The sequence below is a fragment of the Sparus aurata genome, chromosome 10, assembly GCF_900880675.1.
Source record: "Sparus aurata chromosome 10, fSpaAur1.1, whole genome shotgun sequence".
Classification (NCBI taxonomy): Eukaryota; Metazoa; Chordata; class Actinopteri; order Spariformes; family Sparidae; genus Sparus; species Sparus aurata.
The window spans coordinates 18,113,711-18,137,148 of NC_044196.1; the positions used below are offsets into that span (position 1 = coordinate 18,113,711).

At 40.7% G+C, this 23,438-nt stretch overlaps 3 protein-coding genes across 5 annotated transcripts in view; 2 read left to right on the forward strand and 1 right to left on the reverse strand.

The window, feature by feature from the left end:
* The first annotated feature begins 425 nt into the window (after positions 1-425).
* LOC115589238 (prostaglandin reductase 1-like) lies at positions 426-3,923 on the forward strand. The gene is made up of 8 exons (XM_030430050.1): positions 426-531; positions 695-740; positions 832-891; positions 1,110-1,277; positions 1,467-1,740; positions 2,509-2,610; positions 2,857-2,979; positions 3,122-3,923. Exons 1-8 carry the CDS (start codon positions 426-428, stop codon positions 3,230-3,232), a joined length of 990 nt encoding a protein of 329 aa, XP_030285910.1. The 3' UTR covers positions 3,233-3,923.
* Positions 3,924-7,344: 3,421 nt separating this feature from the next.
* Positions 7,345-11,570, forward strand: txnb (thioredoxin b). The gene is made up of 5 exons (XM_030430054.1): positions 7,345-7,516; positions 8,950-9,054; positions 9,172-9,237; positions 10,769-10,834; positions 11,213-11,570. The coding sequence occupies exons 1-5, from the start codon at positions 7,490-7,492 to the stop codon at positions 11,273-11,275; spliced, it is 327 nt and encodes a 108-aa protein (XP_030285914.1). The 5' UTR covers positions 7,345-7,489; the 3' UTR covers positions 11,276-11,570.
* A 58-nt stretch (positions 11,571-11,628) lies between these two features.
* The window catches only part of svep1 (sushi, von Willebrand factor type A, EGF and pentraxin domain containing 1), a 91,000-nt gene continuing 79,190 nt past the window's right edge, over positions 11,629-23,438 (reverse strand). For 2 of the 3 annotated variants that reach the window (XM_030430051.1, XM_030430053.1), the window contains 11 exons: positions 22,750-22,984; positions 22,285-22,440; positions 21,537-21,600; positions 20,497-20,670; positions 20,224-20,400; positions 19,281-19,451; positions 17,723-17,893; positions 15,545-15,640; positions 13,943-14,038; positions 13,327-13,420; positions 11,629-11,931 (listed from right to left, as the gene is read on the reverse strand). In XM_030430051.1, coding sequence (XP_030285911.1) covers positions 11,901-11,931; positions 13,327-13,420; positions 13,943-14,038; positions 15,545-15,640; positions 17,723-17,893; positions 19,281-19,451; positions 20,224-20,400; positions 20,497-20,670; positions 21,537-21,600; positions 22,285-22,440; positions 22,750-22,984 — 1,465 coding nt within the window. In that variant the 3' untranslated portion in view covers positions 11,629-11,900. The remainder of the gene's footprint in view (positions 11,932-13,326; positions 13,421-13,942; positions 14,039-15,544; positions 15,641-17,722; positions 17,894-19,280; positions 19,452-20,223; positions 20,401-20,496; positions 20,671-21,536; positions 21,601-22,284; positions 22,441-22,749; positions 22,985-23,438) is intronic. The other variant, XM_030430052.1, reaches the window with a different exon arrangement.

Consider the following 23,438-nt stretch of genomic DNA (forward strand, 5'->3'; position numbering starts at 1 on the left):
CTACAGCAAGGGAGTTCACTTCTCACTTACGATCTTATCATTTATGCTGTTTGATATTCAAGCCAGTAACTACATTGGCTGTAACACTGCACACACCTTTATCATGAATTCAGTCTGAATCTACTCTAAAACCCAAATCAATTTAAGAGTTATGTAGCTTTGGAGATGATATTAAAACTCTGAATTTTAATAATTACAGTATTAATGTGGTAATCTCAGAAATAACCAAATAAACAAGCTGTTCTCAGAGGAGCATAAGTCCAGGCACCTACTGTTGAGTTGAGTTGAATCATCTTTCTTAACAGAAAGCTCAAAGTCCTCTGTTCTTATCTTCATGATTCAATGTGGCTTTACCAAATCACTTTGGTAGAACTTTCACTCAAATGCACTTATCATTCTCTCACAGCCGCCCTGGACAAAAGAACATGGTCCAAGCCAAGACGTGGACGCTGGTCAAACACTTTGACGGCTTTCCGAAGGACAGCGACTTTAAGCTCAAGGTGGTGGATCTTCCTGCACTTAAAAATGGGGGTAATATAATGATTATTTACTCTATTATTTACATGACTTTATATTCTCTTTACTTGGGCTTAAAGAACAAAAAATATCAAACACGAAGCACTTCACATTGGTCACATGTAGAAGAGGAAAATATCTGTTTAAATGGTGTTGTTTGGCTCTGTTTTTGTTTCAGAGGTGCTCTTGGAAGCTGTGTTTCTTAGTGTTGACCCGTACATGAGGTGAGAAGGATCATGTGTCTGGGACAGACCTTTCGGAATTAATATTGGGATACAGTGCGTATGAAAATGTCTTTTTTTTTTGTCTCTCCAGGCCGTTCAGTCGGGCTCAAATGAAAGAAGGCGACGTGATGATCGGAACTCAAGTGGCCAAGTAAGGAACACAAACAACCCTCCACACACAGAGGAATGCTCTTTTATTTGTCACTTTGTTGTTGCTTAAAACTCATTTGCCACATGATTTGACTTTGTGAGGTTGTCTTGGATACCACACAGCACTTCAATACATAAACCTAAGTGGTGGGTGTCTTGTGATTGACCGATGCCACATTTCTTCTCCAGTTTAAGTGTTGCTGTTGTTTTTTTCTGCAGGGTGCTCCAAAGTAAGAACCCTGCATTCCCTGTAGGAAGCCATGTTGTCAGTGGTGCTGGCTGGAGAACCCACACAGTCAGTGACGGGGCGGACCTGACTCCAATCATACCCAACTGGTCGAAAGATGTCCCGCTGTCGCTGGCTCTGGGTACCATTGGCATGCCAGGGTAAGACGAATGTCATAAAGCTGTCTGAGCTGATGTCAGATGTCAGATAAGCAGCTAATTTCCCTGCTTGATGGCTCTCACAAGCACTGATAATCTTGCAATGGAAACAATTACAATATATGAAAGTGGCTTCTTTGGTGATAACTATTTTTCACATTTTGGCGGTTGAACATGCCTCCTCCTCTGCAGACTGACGGCTTTGTTTGGGATTGAAGAAGTTTTGGGACTCCAGAAGGGCGAGACCCTGCTGGTGAACGCCGCAGCGGGGGCGGTGGGCACCGTAGTTGGCCAGATTGCCAAGATCAAGGGCTGCAAGGTGGTGGGCTCAGCAGGGTCCAATGCCAAGGTGGCCTACCTCAAAGAGCTGGGCTTCGACGAGGCCTTCAACTACAAGACTGTTGGTTCCCTGGATGAGGCGCTGAAGAAGGCTTCTCCAGAGGGATACGACTGCTTCTTTGAGAATGTGAGTCGAGGTGGTTTAAGCGTGTGAAGTGTTCCTATTCATGCGCTTGGATGCTTTTACATGGTCATTGAGCCTTTCAGCTGTCTCTAGCAGCGCAGGTTAAATGTTTCATATCTCAGTATTTACAATTTTTTTTGTAGTTTAAATCATACATACATTCTTGCTGGCGTTCTTTTCACGGTTATAAATATGCTTTTCAACATAATCCAGTAATAGATCAATAAATCATGCATGTAAACCAAGATCAGAATGAGTTACATAACAATCAAAGGTAACATAATATTTGTAAAATACACAAAATTACTATATACATGGATTGCTGTGTGTTTAAAGATATACTGTAATCTTTATGGTTGCAAGTTACATTCAGTTATGAAATGTAACTAAGTACATTTACTGAAGTACTCCTCTTAAGTACAACTTTGAGGTACTTTCTACTCCACAACATCCTGGAGGCAAATAATGTACATTTTACTGCTCTATGTGTATAATTTACCTTACTTGTACTTTTGATACTTATGTACATTTAATGTCAGATACTTGATGACTTTTACTCACGTTCTATTCTGATGGGTGACTTTTACTTTTACCAAAGTAATATTTTAACACAATAACTATGACTTTTTAATACTTTTTACAACACTGGTTGCATTAATAGTAACAATTTGGATGTGGTCATAAAGGCTTTGAGAGTCTTAAAAATAACTTGAAAGTGGTTGAATTGTACTCGAGTGAAAAGAACGTGTGAACCCTGTTCCTGATTTTTAGGTGGGGGACCCTTTCTGGACTGCTGCCTTAGAACAAATGAAGCTCTATGGGAGAATAGCTGTGTGTGGAGGAATTGCCACCTACAATGACACCCCCCCAAAACATGTGTGTACTCCCCCTACTTACATTGTCTATATTACATATAACAGGCTTACTGTTTTGTCCCACCTTAACTTGCCTCCTGCTTGTGTAAACAAGAAAGCCTGTTTAAAACTGTAAATGTTCAGATGGGTTGAAGTGATTTCCACTAGAGGGCGTCACTGTGTAACTGAAGGCCTTTGTCTTGACAGAATTTGTTTCTGTGGACTCCCTCTTACTCTTTTTTTTTTCTTCAACCACCTCCCTCTCTCAGGCCCATATCCCCACCTCACCATGATTTTTAAGCAGCTTAAAGTTGAGGGCTTTATGCAGAGCAGGTGGGAGCACAAGCACCCTGAGTCCCTCAAGAGGCTGATGGGCTGGGTGAAAGAGGTGAGTGACTGAAAGGAATTTATTTCAACGTTGGATCTAATTCAGGTTTCTCGGATCTTCAGTTGGAGACTTAATCTCAACTAGTAGTGTTGTCAGTGCTCTCCGCTTGGTGTAATTTTTTTTGTTTTTCGTGCATCTGCAGGGCAAACTGAAGTATCGGGAGCACGTCACGAAAGGCTTTGACAACATGCCAGCTGCCTTCATGGGGCTGCTGCAGGGAGAGAACATCGGCAAGGCTGTCATTGCAGTCTGATGTGCAAATGCAGGCTCAACGGAGAAGAATCAATATTATTCATGATTAACAAATTATTACAGAAGTCTTTAAATGAAGGAATGAGCAACAGACACTTACAAAGTAACCAGCTATTTTCGTATTGGCTCTGTATCACAGTGACAACATATTTTGTCTGTTATCAACTGAAACAGTTAATCCTCTAAAGTTTTGGTTGTTTTACGAAGCTGGACTCGTCTGCTGAGTTTGGTGGAATTTCCATTCATGGTATTGCACATTTAGTTTGAAGTGCATTAAAAAAAATAATAATAAAGACAAAAAAAACCAAAAGGACAATTTACTTTAAAAATGTCTTAGAGGCACATATCTGACCAATTTCTACCTTATATGAAGCCATGTGTTGGTAACATTATCAAACAGAGAGCACTTACTGACAATTTGAACTCACTTTTGAGCCTTTTAGCACCATTCAGACAATTGTTCCCATATTTGAGAGATCAGACTGCTGTGGGAAATCAGGTCAAAAACTCCAGTAGGATGACTCTCAGTACTTTGTGTCAGAAACTACCTGGGTGAGTTTTGTAGATCTGCTACAGATATATTCAGTTGCTGTAACACAATTTTTTTTATTTACCCAGCACTTTTTGTATGGATTGTGAACATGTTGGGCTTCATATTGCAGACTGTATCCATACACTATAAATACAGCAGGAATTTATACACGTGTAGCATTTTAGACCTGAGAAGAACAGGGGGAAAAAAAAAAAAAAACAGTTGAAGATGTGAGCTCATTTCAGTCGAGTGTAGAAAACAGAGCAGGCACTGTTGGCCTCCTGCTGCCAAGTGCAGCTTTTTGTTTGATCAGGAAATAGACTGTATTTTTAGACACTCATTAGACTTTCATAAGGTTGTGGTGGTGATGAGAGACCCGACTCCATGGTTACACAGGATGCTATTAGTCCAGTAGAATAGCACAGGGCTTTTAGTAAAGACTTAGGCTCCTATGGTACAAGGTACTCTTAATATTCAAAAATAATGTTGAGAAAAATTGTCTGACTTTTACCAAATTAAAGCTGCAGACTGGAGTTCTGAGAAAAAAGTGGACTTCGCCAGAATATTTGAATGATACAGCTCCCAGGTCCCTCCATCTTCCTCTCTGCTGCTGCAGCCCTGCCTTCAAAGCCCCTCCCCACAGAGGAACCTGCCCTGCATGAGCAGGCTTGTAACCACAGTAACAGAGAACACCAGATAACCAAGATGTCACATTCAATATAACAACAACAAAATAAGCCCATTTCTGATCAATACAACAAAATTAAAATGAGCACCTCATGCCGAGTCACTGTAGATATCCCAAGTAACAAACAATATTCCTCACATTGCTGTAGACATAATTAACAGAAAATCATTACCCTGTGCATCATTTTTGCCATGCTGCCTTTCTGACGCATTAGTAACGTTATTTCTCTAAACCAATTCAACCACTTCAGAAAAACTGAACACAAACTAATGTTATAACTGCCCGTTCACTTGAAAGACACTTTTGCTAACCAGTAGCCATAAAGACAAAGCTAAACACCGGAGTTAGCATTCAAGCTAACAAGCTAGCTTTAGCAACAAGCTAAGTTACGTAGCTCGAGTGCAATATTGTACGGTGATATGCGCTATTGCAAGTATTACTGTAACCGCCACCATCTTAGCTTTGTGGTAAAAACATAGAATTTAATATATATCAAGCAGGGGTCCTTACCTGTCCAGTAGAAAAGTGGCCAACTCTGCGTCGCTCTTGAGTCCCTACAAATCCCGCAGCTCGCTCCACCTCTGAAATGATGGTCCGATATTTGTCCTTGTTTTCACTCTGGCTCGGTCCAATTCTTTCTTTTTACACGTCAGTCTTCTTATTTCTTCTTTTTTGCGTGGGCAATAAAGGGGCATTTTTCGGCTCTGTTGTTGTTGTCTGTTCCTTGCCATTGTTTACAGTTTGGGTTTGAGCTTTAACGTTTTTGACCAGGTAAGAGCAGACACTGCCCTGGGTGTGGCACTGCCAGCATTATGATTGACAGTTCTCAGACACTCCCCTTGGCTCCGATTGGTTGTGGTAGTCCAGAGCTGAGGATTCTTGCTAATCAAATTAGGGCCAGTGGGTGGTCCCACAGACGGTGGATATTTACACAATTAACCTGTATCTTATTCTACTGTCAGATCATAATGACTATTTTAGCAAATATACCAAAAAAAATAGTTGCAGACTACAGCTTTTTTTTACTACAGAAAATGTAATACAATGTGCAGACCTTTTCAGGATCATGTCATATTTGAAGTAAAAAATCATTCAATGGTAATGAAACCACTTTTTCATCCTCATGCTATGATTCTCATATGAAATCAATACTGGTCTGAGTTCATATTTAAGCACGTCGTTGTGCTTGCTTAGGTTGACAGGATTTTGCTCTGCATGATAAACCACAGAGCTATACAAATGTAAAGCTTCAAAACCAGAGTGGGTAGATCTAGTGTCAGCAAGTATCAATTCCTAAAATCTAAAAGTATCAAAACACATTGGCTTCAGTTTTATGAAATTAGTTGGTTTAAAAGGCTTCATAACATACAAGTTACACTTTGTTGGAAATACACACATTGTGAGAAGCAAATTGTGAAGCACTAGAAAGTGTATAAATGAACAGCATGTTTTAACACTGAAAGTGAAAATCTTTATATATATATATATACCAAGACTTTCATACGATCAGTTGCAAAAGTGTACAGACAGTTAACAAAACAGAACACACACACACACACACACACACACACACTAGAACACAAATCAAACAAACTGAATGTGAAAATCTGAAGTGGAAAAAAACTATAGTGATGACGTAATGACGGAAAGACACGTACGGGACGTTGCCTGCCGGCATTACCACGCCGGAGTTGAGCTGCGCCGACTCAGTCGTATACGGTAAACTAATAAATTTGTCGAGTCATTGTGACTTAAGTTACCGAATCACTGTTTTGACACCCTTCCGTGCACTTATTGAAATAAATACAACATTCAGGAGATAGATGAAAGGTTACGTCATAACAAACGACCATATAAGACAATACTATTGGCTATTAAAACATTATTAATCAGGTACGATCAGCTGGTTGGTGTACAGTCTGCTCTGTAGCGGATTGGTTTTAGAAATCCGTAGGAGCAGCGGACAATCTGATTCAACATTGAACATTAAATTACTGTAGTAAAGCATCATCGTGTTCAGCAGATGGACTATTATTGTGGCACACCCAACACCGCCAAGCAATTTTGGTGTAAAGTTCCGAGACAGCAAAATAACACCTCACCAATGACCTTCAAAATAAACGTCCTCTTTGTGAAATGACGGTCTTTCAATATACATGATACAGATTCCAAATGAATTACACATCCACGGTGAAATCTTCACAGAATCAACATTCAATATATATCTATCAAAGGTAAACTTAGAAGCAAAGTTAACACAAACTGCTTGTTAAACAAACAGTGACAATATACACGTTGCTGTGTGGAATTCTGTGAAATTTATTTTTTCAGTGGCAAGTTGCATTCTGTGACTGTATGTAACTAAGTATATTTACCCAGTAACTGTACTTATACGTCCACTCCACATTTCTTTTTATGTACTGAAGTAAAAAAAATAAAAATGTTGTGGAGTTCATTGTGTGGTGTTTGATGGTGCTATGGACCTCTCATGAGATGTGTCCCTAATAAAGTTTGAATTGAATTGAATTGAATTTATTTGATAACTTTGGTTACTAGTTACTTTACAGATTACATGCTGAATCAGACCTAAAATAGAACATTATTTAATTGAATTATTTAATGGGCAATCTGATGCAACAAACAGATTGTGATGATCTTTACAGTTAGTTACCTTTACAGATTACATAATGCATCACAGCCAAATGTGTGTATCATTTACTTTTGCGTGTGCTTTTGATACTAACGTACATTTAACATAATTTTACTGCCCTAGATACAAAAAACATTTCAAGTTCACTTTGATAAAATTCAAAAAAGTAAAAAACTCAACGCTGTGTTCATCCACCATGATCATGAATTCACCGAGCAAATGATGACCTCTTATTTTGTAGAGCAACGTAGCGGAACTTGCGCTGCGTCGTCGACGTACGGACGTATCTTGACGCAGCTGCATTAAAAGCGCGGTGAGAGCTGCAGGAAGGTATTCCCCCTAAAGTCACGTCTCTCGTCTCGACTGGAAGCACCGACACTCGGCAGCCATGCGTGTTCACGTGGTTACAGATAAGGTGAGTTTTATCCGCTTTTATTTTGTTCGCTCTGGTCCTTTCACCGTTTTTAGAAGCCGCCATTGTCGCACCGTAGAGGTTATATTGTGTTTGGCTCGAGCGGGCGGTGCTGTGACGCTCCAGCCGGCGGTGCAGCCGCGGGTCCCTCTCTCGTGACCCATTCAACACACTTCACTTTCGATGGGTTGTTTTTTTAGCCTGTTTGATCGACGGGGGCTTTCTGTCGGCTAAACAGATCCACCTGGTCGTGATACAACCTTTTTTTTTTTTTTTTTTTTTTTTAAAGTAAAGCTAAAGGAACACGCATTCGCAACATTGTCCACGAAGGCTGCTGCCATGTGTGTTGGACTTTTTCCTGCGGACACAATATTCATTGTTTGTAGCGTTATCGTTAGTTCGCATCGGAAAACGCTTTTTGGACCGAGTGTCTCAGTCGTCTGTGTATGGAAACAGAGAAGCATGTTGTTGCTGGGATTTTTTCTTCATTTATTTGTTTTTTATCGTCAAACTGGTTGTAGTGCTTTGCTAATAGCAGCCGCCGCCACTTGTAGCTAACGCATAATGTCATATAATGGGCCGTTTACTGCAGGCCATGTCCGGCTGACGTGACTGGGTGTTTGACGAGGGGCTGGTGGTGTATTTTTCCTGTCATTACAGATCACGTTTACATAGTTTATAACCATTATAAAAGATGCAAAGGCTACTTGGCCAATTATGTGGCGTAATAATTACGAGCGGTGTCTATGGGATGTGGCTCTGCTATCATGGTTATGTTTCAGTAGTCCTGCTTTTTACAAGGCATTTGGCTTATTTGTTTTTATGGTTTTGAATGTAGCTGACTATTAGCTAAAGGTGTAGCACCTTCTCAAGGCATTTTTACAACCAAGAGAAATGTGTGGTTTATTGGACGAGATGAAACTCAACTAAAGAGTGTTTTGCTCATCTGGGACACAGTAATGCTAAATGTGTGTCTCTCTCTCCTTTTTTTTTTTTTTATAGATAGATTTTTTTTTTTAGTAGCAATATGTAAGAATTTGCCACAGTGTCTTTACACTCAAATCCAATAGGGGGCAGCATGTCACCAGAGTAACCGCCAACTGCTGCTAGCGGTTTGTCAGCGAGGTAGCTCAGTTCGCTGTGCAGCTAGTGGCCTGGATGCTCTGGGATCAAGGTTTGTGATTGCATCCCTAGCATTGTTGGAGCTAGCTGGCTACCATGCTAACTTCAGTAGAAAACAGTGACTGTTAAAACTGTTCGACTTTTTGTTGACATTTGGGTTACTTTTGAACCGAAATTCTTGCGTATTGCACCATTTTGAAAAGCCTTTTATAGTCACTTCAAAGTGGTGGCTTTAAACTGTAATAAAAAGAAATGCTTGGTTTAAGTTTGTCTCGTGGTCATCTGCTAATGTCTGTTTTTTTTATTTTCTGTAGGACGACTTTAACAAGCAGCTGGCATCGGCTGGAGGCAAGCTGGTGGTGGTGGACTTCACGGCCACATGGTGTGGCCCGTGTAAAATGATCGGCCCAGTTTTTCACGTAAGTGGATGATTATTGCACCAAAGTCTTGTGTCAACCAGAGTTAATTGTTTTTTGCCTGTGTCTTTTCTTTTTTTTTTTTTTTTTTTTTTTAATACGTTATCGTCTCTCTTGCAGAAACTGGCAGAAAGTGAGGAGAATGCAAATGTGATTTTCCTGTCAGTGGATGTGGATGATGTTGAAGTAAGTGTGTTATCTCTTTTTTAAAAAAAATTTATTTCAGATTCAATATCTGCATTCTCTGGCTTTACTTAACAAACAAGGCGTTTTTGGCTGACCATTGAGCTAAGTGAAGCTGTGCACGAGAAGAGAAAACGAGTGCCCTTTGAGCCTGACACTGTAGTACATGTTTTTCTGCGGTGTTGGGAGTTTTTTGTTTTAGTTTTTTTTTCCCCCACTGACTAATAAGCTTGTGACAAAAGAGCGCTGTTTATTTACTGCCAATTCAGATCCATCACTTCTTACAGCTGCAGCTTCAAAATAAAAGCATCCAACTCAATGATAAGATCTGTATCTCCAAGTAGGCGCTTTAGCTTTTCTCTTTGCCTGTGGAGTATTCATAATTTCCCCCATTAAGCGAGGCTTCTTTTTTTTAATTTTTCTCGTCTGCCTTGTCTTCTACCAGTGCTATTACCAATGCAATATCAGACATTTTCAGTTGGAATCAACCATATCGGTGAGAGTGGTGTCAAAACGCTGCTCTCATAACCCACACTTTGTAAATCGGCAGAGAGTTGATACCTGTTATGACCACCGGCTGTGCTCTCTTGGTTGCGTTCAAGTGCCGCTTTTTTGCCCTCCGTTGTTGCTAGGTCGTTGATGTCTGTTTAGCGTGTCAGTCAGCCTCTGTTGTAGGATGATATTGTTACAAAATGGCACAATGACATGGCTTTGACATTGTTTGCTGCCAGCTGGTCCATGTTGGGTGTGTGCTGCAGTATAAGTTACCATGGAGATCAACCCTGTTTTTTTTTTTGTTTTTTTTAAAAGTGAACCACCGTCATGACACCAAAAACACAGCGTCAACCCTGAAGTTACTCACTGAACACAAATCCTGCCTCGTATTTACAAGCCTCTGGTTTTGTGGGGGGTTACCATGTGTATAATACTCAAAGCAATGTAGACCATTCAAGAAACCTTTTTTTCTTTTCCACAGCTGACTCATGTGACCCAACGTTTTTCTGTCCCACTGCAACTGTGTAATGCAACTAGAACAAAGTTTGCTTGTTTTGGTGTTTTATAAAATCTTGGACATTAAAATTTCAAATTAATACCCCGTTAGCCTTAAACATTAACAGCATTGTTGGAGAGGCAGTGCAGCTTTTGGCTCAATGACTTGCCGACATGGTGGCTTATTGGAACCACATGTGGTAACCCTCTGACACAAATTGTGATAACAAGGGCTGTTGACCGAACTCGAGGTAGTATCTGAATCTGGCAATATTCCTACTCATGTTTAATAATTTGGCAAAGATTGAGCAACTTAAAGAATCAAATTTATATTGTGTAAGTGAACAAATGGAACTTGCGGACAGGAACAAAACAGAAACCAGCAGCGATGACTAACTGGGATCTTGTTGGAAAACACAAAAGGCTGTTTAGATAAACTGGGGCTCAGCTCAGGTGTCCTGTTTGCGGTCTAGTACCTGGATTGTCCTCAGGAGTGTTTGTGACTCAGTTCATCTCTTTTAATGTTCCCTTTTGTTCTTTTCAGGAAGTGAGTGCATCTTGTGATATAAAGTGTATGCCCACATTCCACTTTTACAAGAACAAAGACAAGGTAAGCACTGCAAACTGTTGGTTGTTTGCACATCCAACAGATGCTGAGCAACAAGTGCATCTGTGAAGGCCTCCTCAATGAAATGTCAGACCCTTTAGCTGCTCAATGTTCCACTGTCTTCCGAAAGTAGTCGCCCAGCGTTGGTTGTCTGCCATTCTAGACGGTTCAGAGCTGTTCAGCTGAAACCTACTAAGAAATCTGAATAAATTTGACTCACACAATTAACATCTGTGTAGAGCTGACATGAGTTGCTGAGCCTTGTTCATGTTGCCTTTTGAGCCATAGTAAATGCAAGAGTACTGTATTATTGTGTCAGTTTTTTTCCTTTTTTTTTTCCCCCCCACATTGAGTGCTCTTTAACTATCTCTTCTTTTTCAGGTGGATGAATTCTCTGGCTCTAACGCAGACACACTGATGGAAAAACTAGCACAACACAGATAAAATAACAGTAGCCACTGTTTTTCTCTGTACATGCTGTACGAAAGAAATCCCAGTTTAATTTTATTTGCAGAAACCATCAGGTCTTCTATTCCACACAGGCAATAATTCATTCCTCATGTATTGGTGGCATACCATAGTACTGTCAGATCAGTGTGTGTATTGACTTGTCCGAAACATAAACACAGATGAGGACTTTTTAATTCTGTTTTAAGAGCAATGGGCTTCTGATTAACTCCTCAACGTTCTTTGTAATGTGTCCCACGTTGTGCATTTAATAAATGAAGACAAACAGGAACTTTGTGCTCGTTTCATTCACATTTCACACGACGTGACTTTGAAACAAGACAAAAGCATTCAATGGTATTTTATGCTTTAATAAAAATGTGAGAATAGTTTACACATATACATTGGACAATCACATCAATAGTTTTTACACATCGTACAAGTATATAGCAGCATACGTTTAATACTGTTGAGTCTCTATATGAAAAAATACAGCTTTATTTTACAAAATGGTTCTTGCTTTGCCTTTCGCGGAGAGATGAGAATGAATGGTTTACAGGGGTCAGTTTAACTATACAAGGATTCCCTTCATAAGACGATTCACATGGAGCTGAGTGTGACCTTAGAAGTGATAGTATCCTGATTTCCTTTTCCTGTAAAGAGAGGGATGGAGAAATGGTAGTCAGTCAGGAAATTCGGGTGGAGTGTCTGGTTCCTAAGAAAAGCTGGTTTTGCAAATTCAGATGACTCACAACTGAAGGAAAATCCAACTATTCATGAGGGTGAGCTCACTTTTTTTGGCTACCAGCACACGGTTTAAAGTGAAAACTCGTCTTCATTCAATCATGACCGACTGAAGACAGTGAGTGCCTGTTCTCCATGTTTACAGGTCAAAGTTTTACTCTCATTCCAGCATGTACTGTAGAGCTTCATTATACCTTAGCGTCTTTTTATTATGCCAACTGAACGAGTGCTTAAAACCCTGATGGAAGTATTGGCAAGCTTAAGGATCTTGGAGAAAAAGTACACTGGAAAGTCGCGTGAAGGCAGAAGTGCTCAGTACGACAGTTTTAGAGTGATACTAGTGAACAGAATATTCATAGACATTTTTTCATTAAGCACTTTCATATCTTAAAAAGGATCTTGTCATGTCCTTCCTCTTTTTTGTTCATATATGCAAAGAGGCTGCACGGCTGAAGGTTCACTTGTGGTCCAGTTTCACATAGATGTATTCCTTTACTACTCTAAGTAATGTCTTAGGCCGCCTCTAAACAGAAGAGACTACCTAAGACATTACTTATCACCCACCTACAATGCTGCACTGAGTGCCGCCCCCACAGCCTAACAACTACAGGCCTTGACCTATGACACAGCACTGAGATTTATCGTGACCTGGATGACTGAGAACCTTCAACATTAAATTCCGTCATATTTTGAATTCTCACTTAGTACCTTCATTTGTTTTTAATTACATAAATGACTCAATTATCAAGTAAAACAACAACCCCGTAAACCGTATAAGAAACCCATTTCATAGTGAGACCCTGGAGGAATAAAAACTTGAAGCATTGTTCGTGGACTGCCATGCATTCCTCTGTTCAACGGCTGCCAAAGGGGGGATTTACGCCTTGCTTGTTTGGCAATTGTACAGAAACTTCCTCACAGCTACACTGAAAACATCCTCGCAATCACATCTAATGCTCAATACTGTAATGGAATCATTCTGAGCAGCAAAGAGATGTTTCCAGATGATGATCTTTTTGCGGTGGGTGACTCATATGAAACCGCAGAAGCTCAGAGCATGTTGCGCAGTTTCTTTTCACCCACAGTTTGGACTAAAATACATTTGAGTTAAAATTTAAATGGAGCCAGTGGAGTCTGGATGTATTTCTATATATACTGATATTTTTAATGTTATGAGAACAATTAACTTTGTTTACACATTTGTATGTCACATGTAAGTTTTATAACATATTTATCTAAATCTCAGGAGAGGTTTTGTATTCCTGAAGAGCTTTTTTTTAGGGGGTGTCTTCGTGTCTGCTCACCTGGAGCAGTCGTGTCCGCTCCAGCCTGGACTGCAGTGGCATCTGTTCGGTCGGATGCATCTGCCTCCATTCAGACAAGGTGATGAACACACAGCTGTGGGCAGGACACAGACACGGACACACAGATGAAAAACAGCACAATCATGGTGACTGTGAGAACAAGTTTAGCTTTTAAGGAAGTAGCACTGAGAGATTGTATCAGTGAGAAGGAAATTCATGTTTGCGGTTGTACGAAACTACAAATATATTCATTTTGTTTACATGAAAAGAGTCATGTGAGTCAATGTGGATGCCAGATTTTATCACCACCCATTGACAAACTTTGTGTTGAAAAATGTGGCTGCAGTAGAAAAAACAACAGCTTTTTTAGTGGAACTACCCTTTAAAGTTTAAAACTTGCTATTTACTAATTTTTCCATTTTTAAACAGAAGGGGGGAGGTGGGGGACAATGGCGTCACACGACCCTCAGGGGGGTCAGGATGAGAGGAGAATCACTCAGAGGATTCCCTTCACGTCACTGTCATTACCACCCTATGTCACTGTGCTATTAATACACACAGTGGGTTCACTCACATACGTACCAGCCTAAACATAATGGAAGCATCGTGAACTCACCACTGTGACAGCGCGTGCCAGTCCACCCCGTGGGACACTCGCACTGGTAGGGTGCCACGCAACGGCCTCCGTTCAGGCACGGCAGGATGCAGATCGCTGTCGTTAAAGAGGAGAGAGGAAGGGAACCGGGGGGAAACATTTAGTCACCAGTGCCCTCTCTGCTGAAATCCAAAAACATTTCATGCGGTTTGGAAAGTGAAGATCATGTGACCACAGAGGCAGATTATTTGTGCTTATTACAAAGTGATGCGTCTTAAGTTTCAAGAAGGCTTCGTTAGCTGTGTAAAGAGCAACGTCATGTCAATAGCTGTGTCTTGAAGCAGCAGCCTGGAGTTCTGACTGTGGCTACATTTTGAGTTTATTCACAGCCGTGCTCTGGTGTGAGGCACAGCTACGGTATGTATCGAGTTAAATGCTACCAGCAGGATGCTAGCAAAGACACTGCTAACATAATGATGATATGCAGGTATAGTATTCAACATGTTCACCATCTTAGTTTGGCATAGTAGCGTTTACTACTGAGTACAGCCGAGGGTGTCTTTAGTCATAAACAACTCGTGTAAATGATGGCACTTGCAGCTTGACTTCACACATATTAGAGGGCCATGCAGACATTCATGTTCCCCTCATGATCAATCACAACATTATGATTGATCATGAGGGGAACATGAACGTCTGCATGGCCCTCTAATACCTGTCAAGTCACTTCATTCTCAACCACAAATTGCAATCGTGGGGATAAAGGAAAAGTCAGTAGGATTCATCCTCTGGGAACCACGAATGATTGTAGCTAATGAGTTGATGTTTCACAGGATTATTCGAAACTTTGACCTGCTGATTGCCTTGGACAAAAAAGTCAGGGGATCAGCAAAGTCAGTAGGGCTTTTAAGACTGTGTACTCTTACCCCTGGGCCCCTTTTCACACACACGGAGTGTTTGAAGCTAAGTTGAACATTTTTGAATGTGGCCACTACTCTTTATACTTAGCCACGTGAGTAGGATTGATTCTCTGAGCAGCATGAAGGTCTGTGCACATTTTCATGAAAGTCCATCCATTAGTTGTCAAAGAAATGTTGCTAAAAAACAAAACTGTAAACGTCACGGTGGCGGTACAGGTGGCCAGAGTGAAAGGGATTCATCCTCTGGTGAACATGATTGTCTGTACATGGAAATGCATCCATCCAATCACTCTCTCGGTGGCTTTGATTGAGTGAATTAGTGTGTTTAAAGGCCTTTTGATCAATTTAAGAGTAGTTTCCAATCTTGTGAATATATTGGAATATTGCTTCTTTAACTTTTAGTAATGGACATAATGTCTATCTACTGTATGTCAGTAGACAAAATGTCTGAAAAAACAGCTCGACACTGTTTTGTTGAAGTGCAGAGAATGAACAACAATAGCCCTCTCAGTGTCTCAGCTAAAACAACCGCCACTCCATTATCTCTGAACCATCTTTGTCCACCATTGTATGCCAAAACCTGCTTAGCAAGCTGGTTGGATTCCTGTTGTTGGTGAGTGCTTGAGTGGTAACACACTTAGGATCGTGCCATGGAGCGCGCTAACGGGACTCCTCGGGCGATACTTTATGATGAGTCACTTACGCTCCTCACAAAGTCGGCCCATCCAGCCCTCTGGACAGGAGCAGGTGTTGGGCCGCTGGCACACACCTCCGTTCTGGCAATGCAACCAACACACCGCTGTAGGAGAAGACACACACACACGGACACGTTTTTTACTTCGAGCATAGACGGCAAGAAACGGAACTAATTCAGCCTCCTTCCAGTGAAATAAGAGATGGAAAGTTGAGGTTTTTTTTGCTGAAGCCAGCATTAACGCACTGCAGATTCAATTTCTAAAAGACATCAACAGGAACCACCATGAGTGTGTGCGTGTGTTTCTGTGTGTACATATAGACAGTAACATGCACAAACTCAACCCGACGCTGGCCTGGAACCAGCCCTCATCTTCATAAGCAAATCATGCGATAGGCCATTTGAATTTCATGCTGCATGCAGTCGGCTCTCTTTCTCTTTAAAGCCCGACTCAAATTTGACTCTCTGATTCGCCATTTGCACCCTTGGGATTTCTGACGTGTGAATTTTACACACAGTCAACATTTATTCCCTGTGGATGATAAATTGGCAGTTTTTTTCAAAACAAGCGTACTAAAACTGAGATACTGAAGAATAGCCTACTCATCTTTGGATATTTTTAAAATGTTCGATATCATCAGTCTGTGACGTTTGCTGCTGTAGATATGATTTGAGTCAATTTTGTTTCCTGTTCAGCTCTTTCCTTAAATTTGAGCTATCATACGGAGCACACTTTATGATTTTCTTTGTTTTCTTAAAAGGATTTTCACTGTGAGGACAAACCGACAAATTTGATACATCATGTTGGTATTTAGTTATCATTTCCACTTTCAGAGAAATTGTAGTACTTTCCCCTGTTATAATTGTTGAGAGGTGACACAACACGTCTCAGACGGGGTTATTCCACTTTGATCCTGATTGACTAACACCTAAACTATGGAAGTGACGTCCAAACTCATATGTAAATGCCCCAGAAATATGTCACATTACATTTTTGGTATCCGGGTTACCACAGGAATAAAAACAAAACAAAACAGCAAAGGCGATACTGCTTCTCTTCTACCTGTGGACATCAAACAGAACACCTCCACCCTGTAAATATCAAGTGCAAATTACTTTTTATTATTACAATGCCAATATGATGGTGTTAAGCAGGTTAAATGTTTAACATATTCACCGTCCTAGTTTAACGTGTTTGTGTGTGAGTGTTTGCTTATCAGCACTAAACTAAAAGTACAGCTGAGGCTGAAGAAAATGTCATTTTGCGGGTATTATTACTCTGTTGTGTAGCTCCAGCTTATGTTATTGTGATTTTGAGTAATCTTTGGCACAATAATTGGGGGATTTTATCTTATCTCACCTCATCTTATCCAACAGACTGAAATGCCAAGCACATAACTATTTTTAACAGCATTAGTGACAATTGTATTAAGTATGTTATAGGAAAGTCCCACAGATTTCTCTGTTGGAAGTGAAAAAAACAAAAAAACAACTACATTTGCTGTGGAAAATGTCAAGACGTGGTGACACATGACAATATCTTCTTTTTTTATTTCATACATGTAACATGTCTTGGCAGCCAAAGTTGACTGGACAAAAAAAAAAATTACAAAAAGGTGCTTAGGAAAATGTTAGGAAAACTGTAGCCACAATCTTTAATGATTCTATGAATTTCAATGGATTTGCGGAGCTAATAATTTAGGTGGAAATGATCAAATTCCACTGTGGATAATAACAGAGAGTTAGTTCTTCCTTTAAAGGGGCTGGATCCAGGCTTTAGAAGGTACCCATATGTGAATATCTACAGTCACATGAGGACAAGGTGTCAAAAGTGTACAGGAAGAGGCATCAGTGACGTTTCAGCAGAAGGAAGAGGATCTGTGGTTGACCAAAATCCTTTCCAAACCTCTACTTCAGCAAAAAAACAAGCAGTGCTATTAGCGACAGTTTCTTGTCGACTTCACCTACTTCCACATACTGCGCAAGTGCAACTGGTGTGACTCCCTCAGAGGGAGGGCATTAGATGACAGAGAGAGCAGGCACAGAGAAACTGCATCCGTTGTGGTTGAGCAGCAGCAAGAATTCAAAAGCTGAGGAGCGGCGCGGAGAGTCAGAAGAAGCAGGAAGTGTCCTGAGAAAAGGGGTGAGAGTCCCTTTCGGTTTGACACACAGGTGTGTTCTCTCTACCTCTGCATGTGGGAGGCGGCGTCCAGGTGCCGTTCTCCAGACACCTGCTCCTTCCGACACCCTCCATGGCGTAGCCGCCAAAACACGAGTACACCGCCACGTCCCCGAACTGGAACACCGCCCCCCGCACCACCCCATTGGCCACATGGAGGGGGGGGCCACAGGACACCCCTGTACAACAGCCCAGATGGAACGACCCACGAGTTACATACTATCTGCCTGCTGCCCTTAAAACTTTCATTAAGGATCATTTTGACTTTTTCTTAAGAGTTTTTATGCATTTTTGAGCAAAGAGGAAAGTTGCTGATTCTTGGGGGGGAGTGGACAAAATAAAAGAAACACCTTACTGTACAGTACAGCGGCTGAAAATGTTAACGTGTTCTTGAGAATATTATTTCTCTTTCCTAAAGAAGCTTTCCTGTGTTTAATACTGACAAATTACACAAGTGTTTGACACTCTTGTCCCAGCAATTCAGGAAACATCTTTTGGATGACACTTGACATTTGCCAAAGAAACCCTTAAAAATAACATTAACCTATATCTGAGCTTCAATATTTTATTGTGTTTCTGTTATTTTGTCTACCCACTCATGTATCCGGAAAAATATTGATTACGAAATTGTGCAATGTGGAGTAAGCAATCTGTGTCTGTTGGGTGTAATCAAGCTGTGTTTTCTGTATCCCTTATCATCTGTGAAGACAGTGAATTTCATGCGTGACATTAACTGTCTCTATGAAAAATTCTCCTCAGGACCAAAACATGACTGAAAGGATCACAGTAAACATGCGTAAGAGATTTAACATGCAAATACAGACGCCGAGGGCCATAGCAACGTTAAGCACCATTGTGCTGCATATTCAGGACGACTGCGTGTAAGAAAGATCACAGGATTATCGGACAAAGGTTGCCATAGAAGCTGCAGAGGTGCCCGCAATTAGTGCAGCCAACAGGACACCAACACAGTGTTTGATGATTTGTTTTTGTGTCGCAGCTCAATGAGAGAGAACAGAGAGGAAATGGCGCCTCAGCTAACGGCCATGCAAGTGTAGAGGTGCACAAGATAAAGGCGGCATGCAGAGGTGTGAAATATCAAATACACAAACATCCTTTGATTGACGTGATTGTTTTTTTCCGCAAGCGTAACCAAATACCACGAAATGGATCTCAGACTGATCACATAAAGGAGAAAAAAACTGATTGATAAGAGCCAAAATGATGCCTTTTTAGGCCTAAATTTCAAAGATTTTTGAGAGCTTCTGTCAAAATGCAAAGAGCTGTGGTAAACACATGTACTGAGATAGAATCATTTACAGATGAACAATATGAATCAATGATCGGAGCAGAAAAGATGAAAGATGTCAATTTTTAACCTCACTGCAAATCAAATCATTGGAAAACAAACAATATAATACAAAATCAATTATAACAAAACACATTAAACAAAAATTGTATTTACATTTAGATCTGAGCTTTTAAAATTCATTTAAAATAAAAGTGAAATCAGCACCTGACATGCAACAGTTTCCCAAAGTGAATATTCAGTATTTTTTCACCCACTTTCACACGCAGAGCTGATAGAGCTCCAGGTCTGGTCCGGCCTGCAGGTGATGGAGCCGCTGCCCTTGACCTGCTGACCCTTGGGACAGGTGACGCGGACCGACTGTCCGACGTGAAACTCCTGCTGGGAGCCGTCGTCCCTCCAGCCAGGAGGAGCCGAGCAGGACTTGGCTGTAAGGGGCAGAAATGACGCGTTGATATTTGAATCTTTAAGTCTTTTAAGTAATTTTTCAGCTGATCCACTATCTCTGTAGCCTTGTTGAAAAGTGTCCTATCAATGTTATTAAATTGGGATAGATGATTATTGAAAACATCGTTAAATGTAATGTCATCTAATGGGACACGACCACAAAAGATAAAAATGGCATTAGGGGTGTGTGAAATTAGAGCATCTTTTCACAAGCTATTCATTATATACAAGTTTGCAAGAGAGTTTTGCGCTCCAGGACAGTTGTTGAATCACGGTGGATCAAAATAAATATACAAATCAGAACATGTGTGGATGTTTAAATTAGATTTATTGCCATCCACGAGACAGGACAGTTTTTGCAATGCTGCATTCTCAGTCATTCAACCTTTGATAAGATCAAATATAACGTGGAATGAGTCTGAATTAATTAATAAGATAAAAAATCCAATAAGGAGAACAGAAGACCGTAAATTCCAGAGAACCGCTCTGACTCACACTGTTTAAAATGTAAGTAGGAGAAGTTCCGACTCTCTGTGGTTTTCTTGTGAAACAGATAACGATGACTGCTGTTGTAAAGACTTTTGAGTGGGCTCTGTGCTCATGTTATGTTGTGCAACCGTTGCGACACTTTCCATGTTTACAGGGTGTGAACGGAGCAGAAGGTCACGCATTACAGGAATCCAGACAAACAAAGTCAGACGCGGCTGCAAGCAAATCACATCAGTGTCAGTGTTTCTGTGTGTGGACTCTCACGCTGGCAGGTGGGGAAAGTGGAGCTCCATGAGTTTCCTCCAATACACACAACCACAGGCTCTCCCACCAGGTTGTAGCCTTTATCACACTGGAACTCCACAGCGCGCCCCGTGTTCAGGTTGCGTTCCTGCACTTTGCCGTGCAGCATCTGTTTCGGGCTGTTGCAGCCTTTAGCCACTGACATGACAGAAAAAAACGAGAGATTGAATAATTCAGAAAAGAACGATGACAGCGCTGATGGATGCTGACGAGGGTTGGGACCGTCCTCTATACCTTCACATGTAGGTGCTGGGAGGCTCCACGTGCCGTTGCTCAGACACATGAGAGTCTTTGGGCCGACCAGCTGCAGACCAGCATTACACACATAACTGGCATTGTGTAGGTAAGTCTCTCCTGTTGTCTGGACTTGTGCATTCTGTACTATGGGAGGAGGCCCACAGGACTGTGCTGTGGAGACAATACACGGGCATAAAGGCGTTGATGCATGCATGTATCTAAGGTGTGCAGGTTGCATAACGTTATGATGAAATCTGTTAGACCTTTTATACATGACCAGTACATGAAATGGAGTATTTTTAAATTGTATATAATAAATCTTCTACTACTTTATCTTGCTATTAGTTAATTTGGTCTTTTCTTACATCACTGTTAACATTTCTTTTTAAATGGGCATTTTAAGCTTTAATCTTAATATCGTTTTAATATCACATTGAGCTGCTCATGCCCTTGTCATGGCCTTTTTTTTGGGTTTAATTATTTCCTGTTTTATTTGGTAGTTTATATCCTATATCATGTTTTACTTTCCACTTCCTCTCTTTGTCTGTTTTCCTGTGCACAACCCTGTCTCATGAGTTAATCTCATTAGTCATTAGTGTATGTAAGCTTGTGTTTCCCCCTCACTCTTCGTTGGTTCGTCTGTTGTCATCCTGTGACTCCTGCGTCTGTTCCCTGATCCTTGTATGGTTTGTCTTCAGTATTCGTGCTACTCTTTAGTTTTTTTGGACTTTCCTTCCTACCTGCCTTTTTGTTGCTTAGACTTTGCATTTTGGACTGTGGATATCTGCTTATCAATAAAGCTCTTCTTCTGTTCTTTTATTGTCTTGTCTCTGTGTGTGCCTTGTGATTGGGTCAATTTTAGTAAAAAAAAAGCTGACACACTTTATAGATAAAAGATGCTGTATAAATAAAGTTGTTCATTATTGTTTGTAGGTTTCATTAAACTTAAGGTTACCAACTTTACTGACAAGTTTCACAAGAATAGGATTTAATATTTAACATGTAACAGACATTTCCTGGTCTGGAAATGAACCTACCAACACACACTGGCTGGGTGCCGCTCCATGTTCTGTCTCCCTGGCATGTCTGGACAGAGTCCCCCTGTGACAAGATGAACAAAGTGTAAAACTACAACAGCAGTAGACGACCTAAACACAGCAAAGTTTAGCCAATAGTGATCTGTAGCAACAGCAAGAAACATGATACGGTCAAGATAAGTGATTGGATTTTCTTTTTTACACTTAATGCTTAGACAATGAAACCTTGTTTACAAAGCTGATGAACTGCTACTAAAGTCAGCAGTTTGTCTTCTCTGTATGTGTCGTCAGTGTAGTGAATTATTGTAGAGAGCAGTCAAATAGATGAGGCTAGTAGATCAGTGGGTATCATGTAGAGTGACTCAGCTCTTTCTGTTTGCTCTGCAAATACACACTCCTATTGATTTCTGAGGAGAAATCATGTGACTTTCTGTAATCGGATTGTTAGCCATTAGGTCAGACTGGACAGCCTGTTGTTTAGTGGCACAGTGTAGGAGTGTGAAAGAAGCCTTCTGTTGTTGTATAAGGAACGATTGGCCAAGACCGACTCTTTTTGAGAGCCACACTCTTAAGGTCAAATGTTTTCCATTATTTACAATTTTGTCTCGGATTCGGCTCTCCAATAGAGCTGTGTTTTCGTCTGTGTAGTTTTCAGATTAGGTAATTCATTAACCCATGTTTTCTCATCGTCTCAGCTGCTAAACTAATAAACCCTGCAAAAATGGTAACTTTGGCTGATGAGCAGTACCTTCATGTCAAAGCCTGGCAGGCAAGAGTACATGACAAAGTCTCCGTAGTTGTAGCTGTCCCCCTCGGTGACACCGTGAAGAAGAGGAGGGGGTTTCTCGCAAACCACCAGTTCGCAGGAAACTGAGGAGATGCTTGGCGCCCAGCCACCGCCCATCTGGGTAAACATTACAACAGACAAGACAAGGAAGTATTACATTATTAATGGTTTCTAATTGACATGCTCAGTGGAAAAGAGAAGAAATATCGTCACTGTAAAACCTATTGTGGCTACAGTCTGCAACAACAAACTGACTGAAACATTTCAGACTGGGACTAAATCTTTCACCCAGGTTTCATTAACAAAAACAGCTCAGTTCCTCATCGTCTTTGCATGCAGACAGTGTGACCAGGAACAGATTGTTGATCATTATACAACCAGGAAGTCAAGAAACTTAGGCAAATCATTGACCAACATCTTTCTTACCTGACACTCAGCCACTGCTGACCCCTGCAGGTAAAGCCCCGGAGGGCAGGAGAGGGCGATGGTGCCTCCAACAGGAGTGAGCTCCTTCCCACTGATTACCACATGGGGAATGGAGAAGTTGGTGGGTAGCGGGCAGGGGGTTGTGCGGCACCGGATGCTGTGTTTGGACCAAGTACTGTCGCTCTGGCAAGAGAGAGAGGCCGTGTGGCTGGCTAATTCGTACCCATCTTCACACCTGGAGTGCAAGAGGGAAAAAAGGAACTTTAATGTCAACCATAGTAGTCAATGTAGTCTTTTATATGCCTTTTAAATAAAGTTAAGAAAACACGTTTTACTACTGGTAGAATTTGTTTTTAGAAAAGTCATACTTGATTACAAGTCTTTAAGTATCTGATATTAAATGTCATTTAGTATCAAATATACAAGTAAAAACATTTGATGTGTTTTCCATGTATGTATTTATTTTAAACTATGGGTCGACTAATATTGCATCAGATATTCAGCATTTCTCTGATAATCAGAATCATAAATTTTTCTTGGATTGCTGATAACAATTTTAAAAAGTACTAAAAAGTACAATATTTGCCTCCAAAACGTAGTGCTAGAGAACATGCATCCAAATAGTACATCCAATTCTTACTTGAGTACAATACTTGTGTAAATGTTCATTCAATCACTAGTTTCACCTG